General features: G+C 39.6%; 1 protein-coding gene across 2 annotated transcripts in view; it reads left to right on the top strand.

Moving 5' to 3' along the window:
- The window catches only part of gnptab (N-acetylglucosamine-1-phosphate transferase subunits alpha and beta), an 88,272-nt gene that overhangs the window by 38,347 nt on the left and 36,935 nt on the right, over positions 1-12,990 (top strand). For both annotated transcript variants that reach the window (XM_043708746.1, XM_043708747.1), the window contains 4 exons: positions 5,903-6,064; positions 7,225-7,404; positions 8,158-8,328; positions 8,620-8,743. In XM_043708746.1, coding sequence (XP_043564681.1) covers positions 5,903-6,064; positions 7,225-7,404; positions 8,158-8,328; positions 8,620-8,743 — 637 coding nt within the window. The remainder of the gene's footprint in view (positions 1-5,902; positions 6,065-7,224; positions 7,405-8,157; positions 8,329-8,619; positions 8,744-12,990) is intronic.

Below are 12,990 nucleotides of genomic sequence, written 5' to 3'. Positions count from 1 at the left end.
TTGAAAAGTGCTTTGGAATTTTGAGGATGTCATAAGGTGCTCAATCATCGTATTAGGTAGATTAGAGTGGTGCTGGAAAAGCACAGCAGATCAGGCAGCATCTGAGTAGCAGGAAAATCGACGTTTCGGGCAAAAGCCCTTCATTCCTGACAAAGGGCTTTTGTCCAAAACGTCAATTTTCCTGCTCCTCGGATGCTGCCTGACCTGCTGTGCTTTTCCAGCACCACTCTAATCTAGACTCTGGTTTCCAGCATCTGCAGTCCTCACTTTTGCCTAATTGTATTAGGTAGTCTAGTCATGCAAGAAAACAATAGGAAACCCTCAGCAGGCTAGCACCAGTTCACAGGAGAGAAACAGTGTCATGTTTCAGATCTGCGACCTTTCCAGTGTAATTCTGTCATCACAAATCTTGTCTGATTTGCTGAATGTTTACTGAATTTTTTTGTTTTTATTTCAGATTTCCAGCGTCCAAAATATTTTGCCTTTGTGAGAATAAAATCTCTTGGGAAACAGTGCCTGATGACTAAAATTGTGGGATAAACAATGTCACACAAATACATCATAATGGCACTGTGGTTAGTACTCCTGCCTCATAGTGCCAGGGACCCAGGTTTGATTCTAACCTGTTGAGTTTGCACGTTCTCTGCGTGAGTTTCCTCACGCAGTCCAAAGATGTGCAGGTTAGGAGGATTGGTCATGCTACATCGTCCCATACTGTTCAGAGATGTTGAGGCTAGGTGGGTTAGCCATGGGAAATGTGGGTTTATGGGCTTGGGATGGGATGAGTAGATATGGATAGGATGATCATCAGAAGATTTTTGAGTACACAATGGGCCGAATGGCCTTTATCTGACTGTAATGATTCTGTGATTATTTGATTTAGCACGCATCTGATATTACAAACTATAAAAGCTATTGTTCAGACCATGGGCTGCTCTTCCATTAGAGAGACATAACTGGTTGCGGTTTAACCTGAGGGTCAGGACATCGTTGAAAGGAGAGAGAGATTGAGAAGGAGAGTCCTGCATTGTAACCTCAGCTGGTGTAGAAATTGAATTCACACTAGTGATATCACTCTGCTTCTCCAACTAAGACAACTGACCCCATTATAAACTATCCTTTGTGTTGGAATAGTAAACTCTGCTTGTAAAAATAACCTGTAAACAGATTTTTGTTTGCAGTTTCTAGACGTTTTGCAATGCTATTAGCAGGTTATTTACCTTTTATCTACTGTTAATAATTCTTCATTGCTCCTTTGTGGCATACAGCTTCATGAAATTTAAAACAAGTAGAGAATGCTGGTGAAACTCAGCAGGTCTGGAAACATTTGGGCAGACTGCATCTGTGATCCTGTGGTGTGGTTTCTAAATTAAAATCTGAGCTTCAGTTAATGCAGTTGCTAAACAAGGCTAGTTATTCTAATCAAAGTAAGTAAAGAATTATAAGGGATACATGTTATTGCCTTCTCCTAGCTATTTTGTTAGCAGTTATGGGTGTTTTTGGCTAGACCAGCATTTATTACCCAATGCCAATTACTCTGACAAATGAATGATTTATTGTCACATATATTTAGGGAGATACGGTGAAAAATGTTCTGTCCCTAGAATCTGTTGTCATTTTGAAGTACAAAAGAATGAAAGAAGCGTTCATCTTCATTGGCTGGGATCTCAAACATGGCTCCAGGACCTCCACAAGGTGCCCACTCAGTGTCTACTGCATCAATGCTTCGCTGCTAATTCTAGGAGCCCATGCAGTGGGCCTGTGAAGCTGTGGTCGTCCTCCGGTCACTGCTGACACTGCTCCAGTTTCCCTGTGATGTCAGGACTGTAAAGAAAAGAAGACGGAAAAGAAGAAAAGGAAAGAGAAATAAATGTGGTGGGCTTGGAGTGGACTGACCTACTGTCCTGGTGCCACTGTCTTGAATAGCTGGATGTGCTCTCTCCTCTATGCTGCAGTGCTCGCTGTCCCCTAATGCTACTGTTTCTGCATGTGCTCAGGAGGCCAGGCCTGCTGGCGACCTGCCAGAGATACCAAGTCAGAATGGTGGGTGGCTTGGAATGAACCTTGAAGGTGGTGTGCCCAAGTATGTGCTGCTGCAACAATAGTCATTATTATTATGACATAGGAAGAGGCCATTTGGCCCATGTTGGCTGTCTGTGGTCATCAGCCCCGTTCCATTGCTGTATTCCCTTAGCTTACGAGTTTATTTCTCTCATGTGCTTATCTAATTTCGTTTTGAAGTCATTGTCTTTACTTTCACCACCACAGTTGTTAATTCTTTTTCTAGCAAACAGGATGATGTAAGGTCATTGAAAATAATTTGATTGCAATAGTGTCAGTATATTCTGTGACATGGTTCTGTTCACACTGCTGGCAGCTGCATAACAGAATGACTTCTTGGACATTCAAAACAGTTTGGCAGTGCATCAATCAGTTGCTGCTGGGAGGGTTGTTTTTCAATTGTTCTAACTATATTAATCTCTTTCCTTGAAAAGCCTCCATGCTCATGGTCAATCTTTAGCCCTTAGCTAAATAAATATTTTTAGAATAACATTCTAAATTGTACTGAAGATAGTGCTAATGGCTTATTCTGTTCAAGGATTTACCAGTAAACTTGAGCTTGAGCCAGTGAATATATTCAGAGTTGTTTATTGGCTTAATATTTTTTCAGTGTTTAGTCATGTTGATATTTGTTGTTTGATTATTTTTCCATATAATGTTTTTGCATGTTGTCTGTCAGATGTTCGTTCTTTGAGGAAAGAGCATCACGTGAAAAACATTCTAATAATACTTTTTATAAATCAAAAACCGATTTATTTTGAATGCAATATATGAATATCTGAATCTAGCTTTTCTCGTAAGGGGTATTTATATTCTGTTTTGTACCATTGAAAAATAAATTACATGCCTGCCCTTTTTTAAACAGATATATTTGTAACTATGAAACTAGCTGTTATTGTGTGTGTGCATTTTTGATTTGGTTTGCATTTCAGTTACATTTGTTCTGTTCCTTCCCTCCCGAGAAGAGAAAACAAAACGTCTGTACTTTGATTTCTGCCTCATTCCTGCATATTGGCTGATTGGTCAGTTCAGTAATCAAACTGCGTTTTCACCTTGAATGCTTTGGCAGTTTGCAGCACCAGCGTGCCTGTTCACTTAACCTCCCTGCAAAACACATAACTCCTGCTTTAATGAGAACCACCCAGACAAAATTGCAACACCACAACTAATGTCAAATGAGCAATGATCTATGATGTTTCTAATGACCTGGCTCATCTTGATTTACATTCTTGTAGATCAGAGATAAACATACCAATCGGCTGAAAATGTTCAACTGTAATGCTTTACTGCTGTAATAATTCTGAACTGATATCCTTGTTGTTTATTGTTTGGGTATGATATCGCCAGTGCTAAGGTTTGAAGAAAATAAAATAATACATGACTTGGAAAGGGTGGACGCTAGGAAATTGTTTCCGTTAGGCGAGGAGACTAGGACCCGTGGACACAGCCTTAGAATTAGAGGGGGTAAATTCAGAACAGAAATGTGGAGACATTTCTTCAGCCAGAGAGTGGTGGGCCTGTGGAATTCATTGCCACAGAGTGCAGTGGAGGCCGGGACGCTAAATGTCTTCAAGGCAGAGATTGATAAATTCTTGATGTCACAAGGAATTAAGGGCTACGGGGAGAATGCGGGTAAGTGGAGTTGAAATGCCCATCAGCCATGATTGAATGGCGGACTGGACTCGATGGGCCGAATGGCCTTACTTCCACTCCTATGTCTTATGGTCTTAAAATGTACCTTTGTGTTTAATACTTTGAAATGTTATTTTCACTTCAGTTATTAGCAGATATATACCTTTATTCTAAAGGTTTGTAGCTAGCTGAAGGCAATTATTTCAAACCATTGAAATAACCCATTTTGTCTTGAGCACAGGTACTAAAAATGCCCATGGAATTAAAATTTAATTGAAAATGGTGGTACTGTGTGTTGCATCTGTTTCAATTCCCGGAACTTTACCAAAGGCCTGAAGATACTTAGTTGTTTAGTTATTTATTCAGTATTTTACACATTCCAAAACACATGTTGTGACATTCTCTAGGGTGGCTCAGTGGTTAGCACTGCTGCCTCGCAGTGCCAGGGACTCTGGTTCGATTCCAGCCTCGGGCAACTGTCTGCGTGGAGTTTGCACATTCACCCGTGTCTGCATGGGTTTCCTCCAGGTGCTCTGGTTTCCTCCCACAGTCCAAAGATGTGCGGGTTAGGTGAATTGGCCATGCTAAATTGCCCATAGTGATAAGTGCATTAGTAGGGAGTAGGTGAGTGGGTCTGGGTGGGTTACTCTTCGGAGGGTCGGTGTGGACTTGTTGGACCGAATGAATGGCCTGTTTCCGCACTGTAGGTAATCTAGTCTAATCTAAATAGCCAAGTAATACATCTGATCTCAATCTGGGTATACATTGATAAAATGAAGTGTTCTGAACACATCAGTTTTGATTTTCTGTGATTGCTGTCTCCCTCTACTCTGCTAAAGATGTAGGTTTCTTCCTAGGATCCCGTTCACATAATATCCATCTGAACTGTGATTTTTTTTCCTTCTTTGCGAATCCTTTACCTTGCTTTATGTGGCTATTGGTCACATGACTTTTTAACTTCATTCATGGGATGTGGCATTGCTGACTAGTTCAGCATTTATGGCTCATCCCGAATTGTCCAGAAGACAGTTATGATCAACCACATTATGTGAGTCTGGAATCATATGTAGACAGAACCAGGTAAGATGGCAGAACTCCTTTACTCAAAGACATTAGTGAACCTCATGGATTGTTATGGCAATCAGTAGAGGTTGCATGGTTGTTAATAGACTACCTATATATTCTCGAGTTTTAAAATTAAATTCATATTCATTGTCTGCCATTGTGGGATTCAAACCCATGTCCCCAGAACATTAACTTGGAATTCTGAAGTCCTAGCCCGGTGACATCACCACTTGACCATTGTCAGGCCAATTGAGGTGTGGGATCAAGTGAGTGGGAAATAGTCACCTGTTTATATTTGGTCCATGTGTACACTTTGCTATGGAGGATACTGAATAATGAAGTAGCCCCATCACATTTTGCTCCCTACTGGGTATTGGTGCTAACTATAGCAAACCTTCACACCAGCGTTTTTAAATTCAGTCTGTTCAGAGATGTTATTACGTGCAGATGGAACTTGAACCCTAGCCTCTGGCTCATAGGCATGAGCGCTATCACAGCGTACAAGAATCCTTTCCCTACTCACCACCATTGAAATCATTCACAGAGTCATTGAGTTACACTAGAAACAGAAACCATTTGGTCCAGCTCATCCATGCTGACCAGGTATCCTAAACTGATCTAGTCCCATTTGCCAGCATTTGGCCCAGCTCCCTCTAAACCTTTCCTATTCATATACCCATCCAGATGCCTTTTAATTGTTGTACCTCTTACATACAAGCATCACCCTCTGCGTGGAATCATTCCCCTTGCACCTTTAAGCTATGGCCTCTAGGTGGTGGTTTGAACTTGGAACTTTATTACCTAATATTTAATTGTGATTCATTCCTAAATTTGGTTGCGTTGTTTAACCAACTGCGATGCAGAATAAAATTAATGGATTTATAGATGCAAATGAAAGGCTTCACTACTGATGCAGATTTTATTTGTGTTGTGCAAAATTAGCAGATTATGTTGATGGATCTGATGTTACATTTGACTTCTGATGCTATTCTCCACCCACCAGATCCATTATGACTAGCAAATACAATAACGTATGTTTAAGTTTGTGAAATACTTCATTTTATTATTGGTTGACTGTTCTATCACAATCACTTTTGCAGTTAATTTACCTTGATACTTTACCAATATAATTCTTCCTCTTCAGCTGCAGTTGTATTCTGAAACTGGTGTTGTGTTACTGCTACTTAACGATCCCAAAGATTTTGTGGAACTAACTAAACAACCTAAGAATAACATGACGATAGAAGGGAAAGAGATCACAATTAGTCCTGTATATTTACTGTGGGATCTCAGCACTATCAGTCAGGTAAGTTCTTCTATTATTTGTTTAACAGCATATGTACAATATGTGCAATTGTATTTATTTGTATTAAGATTTTTGGAATAATTTAATCTAGTCTATTTAGTAATTACAATGTTGGTATAATTGCATTTTTGTGGAGTGACTCAATTTTTAATGTGAAACAGCAATTTTACCTAATGTAATATGGCCTCCAAATGCCATATTATGGAGAGTCTGATTAAAAAGTCATCCAGACTCCAAACATTAGCTTGCTGTCTCTCCATGGATGCTATCTGACTTTGTGATTTCCAGCATTTGTTGTTTTCAGTACAAATTCTAGAATCAGCAGTAATTTGCTCGAACACCATATGCTGGGAGAGAACCACAATTGTAGGTGCTGGAAATCAAAAAATCAAAACTATAAATTATAGTAACACAGCAAACTAAACAGCAACTGTGGAGAGATGCTCATAACAATACCTTTGTCTTCGTATATACTTACTTTGTATCATACAACAACTTGCATAATAAAATAAATGCTGAAAGGACTATGGATGCTGTAAATCAGAAACAAAAATAGAAATTGCTGGAAAATCTCAGCAGCATCTGTGGAGAGAAATCAGAGTTAACATTTTGGGTCTGGTGACCCCATCTCAGTTCTGAGGAAGGGTCACCCTTGCAAGGGGCCTCTTAATTGCTGTCCTTAACTATCAGTAAGCAGCCCTGGTCCCACTTTTTGTTCCAGTGGGTTTCCCTCCTGTTTTAGGACCCAACATTGAGACTTCCTCATTAAAAGTAGAATACAACATGATCTGTGCATTAAAGTATTGATGTGTATTTGTTTTGTAGCTTGATTTAGGTTTTTAAAAGGAACATATGAGCTTGTAAAACTTAAAGTATTTCTCATACTTGCTAATCTGTAAAACAGTTCATTCTTCAAAGAATACATTAAGTTTTAATGTTGATTCATTAAATATTTTGTTAGCACAAGATTAAAATTAATTTGCAACGTTGTAAGTGAACATGAAAAAGATGATTACGCTATTAAATTTTAAGCTATTAAAGGAAAATTGTTTTGTGTATCAATAGTTTTTTTCTACTAAAATAATTATTGTAGTTTACGAACACTTGATAGTTGTAACACAGTAAGTCCATTCATCACCAGCTTCACTCTTCTCCACAAGTCCAAGCAGGATGATGATATTTCGGCCAGTCGGTTCGAGGATAATGAAGAACTACGATACTCTTTGCGCTCTGTGGAGAGATATGCACCTTGGATTCGGCACGTCTTTATTGTGACAAATGGTCAAATCCCTTCCTGGTTAAACTTGGACAATCCTCGTGTTACAATAGTAACACACCAGGCAAGTTCTTTTGTATTTATTTAGTGTAACAACTTTGGATTATCATTGTCAAGTAAGGTAAAACTGTAATCCTGTTGCTATGAAAAAATATCAATCCTGCTTCCATACTGTAGGGCTTCTATGAGCAACAGGATGAAAGGAGATATCAAAATAAATAACAAAGTATAAGTTAAATCATCCCAGTTGTTTTCTTTTCCTGTTATATACAGGCTGGAATAAACACTGACTTAGAAACACTGGAATACGAAAGGTTGTAATGGTCTTCCTAGCCTATCTGTCTAATCCCAGATTCTGGAAGAGTTGTATCCAATGAAATTGCTCATCTTTCTGCATCAAATTCTTAACCGACACTCAAATCCACTACTTTTGTACGTTTGTTCATCATTACACTTTACGTAAAGTTAAATCTCACTCGGCTTTCCTTCCTCCTCACCCTTGTTGTAAGTGACATACACTTGTTGCTTTCAGTGATTTATCCACCATCTCTGTAAAGTTCTGCTGTGAAAATAATGCACATTAGACTAGTTTTCTGTTTATTATGCTTGCGCACATTTCACGTTTGTCCATTTAATTATATCCGCCTGTTTCCCATTCTATCCAGGTACCATTTCTATTTGATGAGTCTGTTGACTGGCAACCAATTTGAGCTTACCATGGACCATGTTTAGAACAGTACAGATTAGGTTAGGTGGGATTTTTTGTCCAGTTAACCATGTTTGTAAATTTCTTTCACATTTAACCATTTTCTCCTAGGAAATTTTCAGAAATGTTAGCCATTTGCCCACATTCAGTTCCCCAGCTATTGAAACGCACCTACATCGAATACCGGGTCTTTCTCAAAAGTTCATTTATCTAAATGATGATGTAATGTTTGGAAAGGAAGTGTGGCCTGATGATTTCTACTCTCATTCTAATGGACAAAAGGTTAGCACTTCTTTTAAACTAGAAATTATGCAAGTGTACTGTTGGCAACAAAGCTACACAGCTATCGAGTTTAAATTCTGTTGTATTGGTTGTACTAATTAATTAGATAAATTCAAGATTATCTGCTTCTACATTGTTTGGAAACACACTGTTTTTGTGCAGCTTATTGAACAATTTATAAGATTGAGGCAAATTATATTTACTAATACTTTTAACTTGTTTGGCTTAAATTACAGAGACAAGTCTACTCATTTTAATTTTTTTAAATTGTAATTGAATTGTTAATTTTAGGTTTATCTCACGTGGCCAGTTCCAAATTGCGCCGATGGATGTCCAGGGTCCTGGATTAAAGATGGCTACTGTGATAAAGCTTGCAATAATTCAGCCTGTGATTGGGATGGAGGTGATTGCCTTGGTAGGTTTAATACCAGTTCTTTTCTCTTGTGTCCTCTGCACTCCCATGTAGCTCATTAAAAAATGGCAATGAATGTTTAGAAAGGGTCATATATTTTCAAGAACTGGGTGCTATTATAGGGTTATACACTGGGATTTCAATTTGAATTGCAAGTGCAGGCCACAATTTATACATGTAAGCTAACAAAAAAGAGTGAATCTCAATTTGTCTTTGCTCAGTAAGTCTTCAAGTATAAACCTGAACACTCGCTGGATGGGGAGTAAAGTGAAATTTGGACGTACTGTTTCTTCAATGTGAGAAGAGATTTCATAAAGGTGTTTAAAATTATGAAGGATCCAGACATCCAGTCGATAGAGAGAAAGTGTTATTATTGGAGAATGAGATGATAATAGATTTTAGGTGAATGGGAAAAGAACCAAAGGATGTTTAGATGTATTTTGACAAGGCTTCATGGGCATTACATCCTGAAGTCGAATTAAGACCCAGACCTTTTGACCTAGAGGCAGTGATGCTATCACTATGCCACAAGATGATTTATTTAATTTGTTTAATGTGTTCCATTAATTATCCAATGAGTGTCTGACATTTATGTATTAAGCTTAATTTGTATAATTTAGTAAAACGGTATGTGTACCATTATCTTTGGTATGAATGCATTGCAATGGTAATTTTATCACATATATAAATAACATTCGATGGAGACATTCTCTAAATCTTCTGCTTATCAGCTAACAGTTGGGAGAGTTCGGGTTCAGTTGCAAATAAGAATCCATAGGAATAAGAAATACTCCTCTTTAAACACTGGAGAGATCCCAGAGAACTGCACAATAGGCAATGTTGCTCCTTTGTTTAAGAGGAGCAATAGGGATAATCCAGGAAATTACAGGCCTTATGTCAGTGGTAAAGGAAATAATTGGTGAAGGTTTTTGGGATAGAACTTATTCACATTTGGAAAACTTTGGACTTATTAGCAATAGGCAGCATGGTTTTGAGCCGTGTCTCACAACCTTGATTAAGTTTTTTTGAAGAATTGACAAAGGTGGTTGGTGAGGGCAGGGCAATAGATGTTCTCTATATCGACCTTAGCAAGGCCTTTGATGAGGACCTTCATGGCAGGCTGATACAAAAGGTGGAGGCATACCAAGCACAAAGGCAGATGGTTGTAGTTGTTGACAATCAATTATCTCAGCCACATGATACCACTGCAGGAGTTCCTCAGGATAGAAATTTTCTAATCAGTCTGTTTAGAGATGTTTGACACACCACCTTTGTGTCATCTGCAAACTAAGCAACGATGCCCTCAATTCCTTTGGTCAGATTGTTAATGTATAACATGAAAAATTGTGATCCCAACACTGATCCCTCCAGAACTCCACTGGTCACCAGCTGCCATCCTGAGAAAGACCCCTTTATCCCTGTTCTCTGCCTTCTACCAGTCAGCCAATCCTTAGTCTATGCCATTACCTTGCCCCTAATGCTATGGCCCATCTTGTGCCTCCTTTGTGGCACCTTGTCAAAGGCCTTCTGAAAATATAAATAGATCACATTCCTTGGCACTCATTTGGCTAACTTATGACCTCAAAGAATTCTAACAGCTTTTGTCAGGCATTACCTCTTCTTGAAGAAGCTGTGCTGACTGAACCCTATTTTGTCATACATTTCTAAGTACTATGCAATCTCATCCTTAATACTGTACTCTAAAATCTTACCAATAAGTGAAGTCAGGCTAAACAGCTTATAGTTTCCTAATTTCTGCCTCCCTCCTATCTTAAACAGGGTATCTTATTAGCCATTTTCCATCTTCTAATGCCCTCCCTGACTCCAGTGATTCCTGAAAGGTCACCCGTAATGTGCCTCCACAATCTCCTCAGTTATCTCCTTTAGAACTCTATTGGGTCTGAGTGATTTATGCGTCTTCAGACCTTTCAGCTTCCCCAGCACCACCACCTTAGCGATGGCACTCACTTCTGCCCCCTGACTGTCTTGAAGTTCTGGTTTGTTGCTAGTATCTTTTGTTGTGAAGACTGATGCAAAATAACAATTTAATTCCTCCACCATGTCTTGTTCCCCATTACTACTACTCTAGCCTCATTTTCCAGCAGTTCAATATCCACTCTTGCTGTCTTATCTTTATATATCTTAAAAATCTCTTGTAATCTTCTTTCATATTACAAGCTATCTTACCCTAATATTACCCTAATGGCTTCCCAATTCTCTGGCTTCCCACTAATCTTCAACATATTGTATGCTTTCTCTTTTGATTTATGCTTCCTTTGTCAGCCATGGTGGCCTCATCCTCCCCTTAGTATGTTTCTTCTTTCTTAGAATGAGTCTCTGGTGTGCCTTCTAAATTACCCTCAGAAACTTCTGTCATTGCTACTGCATTGACTTCCTTTCCTAGGCTCCTCTTCTCATTAGATATATGAATAGACAGAGAATGGAGAGATATGGACCACGTAAAGACAGACGTTTTTAGTTTAGAAAGATGTCATATGTTGGTGCGGGCTTGTTGGGTCAAAGAGCCTGCTCCTGTAGTGTACTGTTTTTTGTTCAGTCAACTCTGGCCAACATGGTTTTGTGTGGGCGAGATCGTGCCTTACCAACTTGATAAAATTCTTTGAGGAAGTGACCAAGTTGATAGATGAAGGAAGCGCTATGGATGTCATATACATGGACTTTAGTAAGGGGTTTGATAAGGTTTCCCATGGTAGACTAATGGAGAAAGTGAAGTCACATGGTGAGCAGGGGATACTAGCTAGGTGGATAAAGAACTGGTTGAGCAACAGGAGACAGAGAGTAGTAGTTGGAGGGAGTTTCTTGAAGTGGAGAGAGGTGACCAGTGTGTTCCACAGGGGTCAGTATTGGGGCCACTGTTGTTTGTAATATACATAAATGATCTGGAAGAGGGCACTGTTGATATGATAAGCAAGTTTGCAGATGATACGAAGATTGGTGGAATAGCAGAAAGCATAAGAGACTGTCAAGAATACAAGAGAATATAGATAGACTGGAGAGTTGTGTGGAAAAGTGGCAGATGGATTTCAATCCAGACAAATGTGAGGTGATACATTTTGGCAAGACTAATTCTAGAGCGAATTATACAATGAACGGAAGAGCCTTGGGGAAAGTTGTGGGCAAAGAGATCTGGGAGTACAGGTCTATTGTACCCTGAAGGTGGCTGCACAGATGGATAGAGTGGTCAAGAAGGCATATGGTATGCTTGCCGACGGGGTATTGAGTATAAGAGCTGGCAAGTCATGTTAAAATTGTACAAGACATTGGTTTAGCTGTATTTAGAAAACTGTGTGCAGTTCTGTTCGCCACATTACCAAAAGGATGTGGACGCTTTGGAGAGGATGCAGAGAAGGTTTACGAGGATGTTGCCTGGTATGGAAGGTGCTAACTATGAAGAGAGGTTGAGTAGGTTAGGTTTGTTTTCATTAGAAAGAAAGGAGATTGAGGGGGGACCTGATTGAGGTTTATAAAATCATGAAGGGTATAGACAGGGTGGATAGAGACGGGCTTTTTACCAGGGTGAAGGATTCAATAACGAGAGGTCACGGTTTCAAGGTGAGAGGTAAAAAGTTTAAGGGGGATACACGTGGCAAGTACTTCACACAGAGGGTGGTGGGTGTCTGCAATGCGTTGCCAACAGAGGTGGTAGATTCATTTAAGATGCATCTGGACAGATGCATAAGTAGGTGGGGAGCAGAAGGATAAGATACTTAGGAATTGGGCGACAGGTTTAGACAGTAGATTTGGATCAGCTCAGGCTTGGAGGGCCAAAGGACCTGTTCCCAGGCTGTAAATTTTCTTTGTTCTTTGTTCCTCCCCCACGTTCTTCCCTATAAAGACTCTGGGGTCAGTCACTCTTACCAACACAGTCATGGACAGATGTTCGTGCATCAGGTAGATGAGTGAGGATGAGGCTGAAGTATATTTTTCCCCCTTGTTGGTTCCCTCCTCATCTACCACAGACCCAGTCTAGCAGTGATGCCTTTTATGACTTGGCCAGCTCGATCAGTAGCGCTTCTGCCAAGCCTCTGTTGGTAGTGGACATTGAAATCCCCCAATCAGACTACATTTGGTTCTCTTGCTTTTTTTTTGCTTCCTCCAAGTGTTTTTCAACATGGAAGAGCACTGAATCATCTCTTTAGACAAGGTCATTATGTGGAAGTGAGCAGGAAGTTTCCTTGCCTGTGTTTGACCTTGTGCCATGAGATTTCATGGGGTTCGTAGTCGTAGAT

Source organism: Chiloscyllium plagiosum, chromosome 19, assembly GCF_004010195.1.
Source record: "Chiloscyllium plagiosum isolate BGI_BamShark_2017 chromosome 19, ASM401019v2, whole genome shotgun sequence".
Lineage (NCBI taxonomy): Eukaryota > Metazoa > Chordata > Chondrichthyes > Orectolobiformes > Hemiscylliidae > Chiloscyllium > Chiloscyllium plagiosum.
Note: the sequence above shows the minus strand (reverse complement) of the source record. Positions and strands in the feature narration are given on the sequence as shown.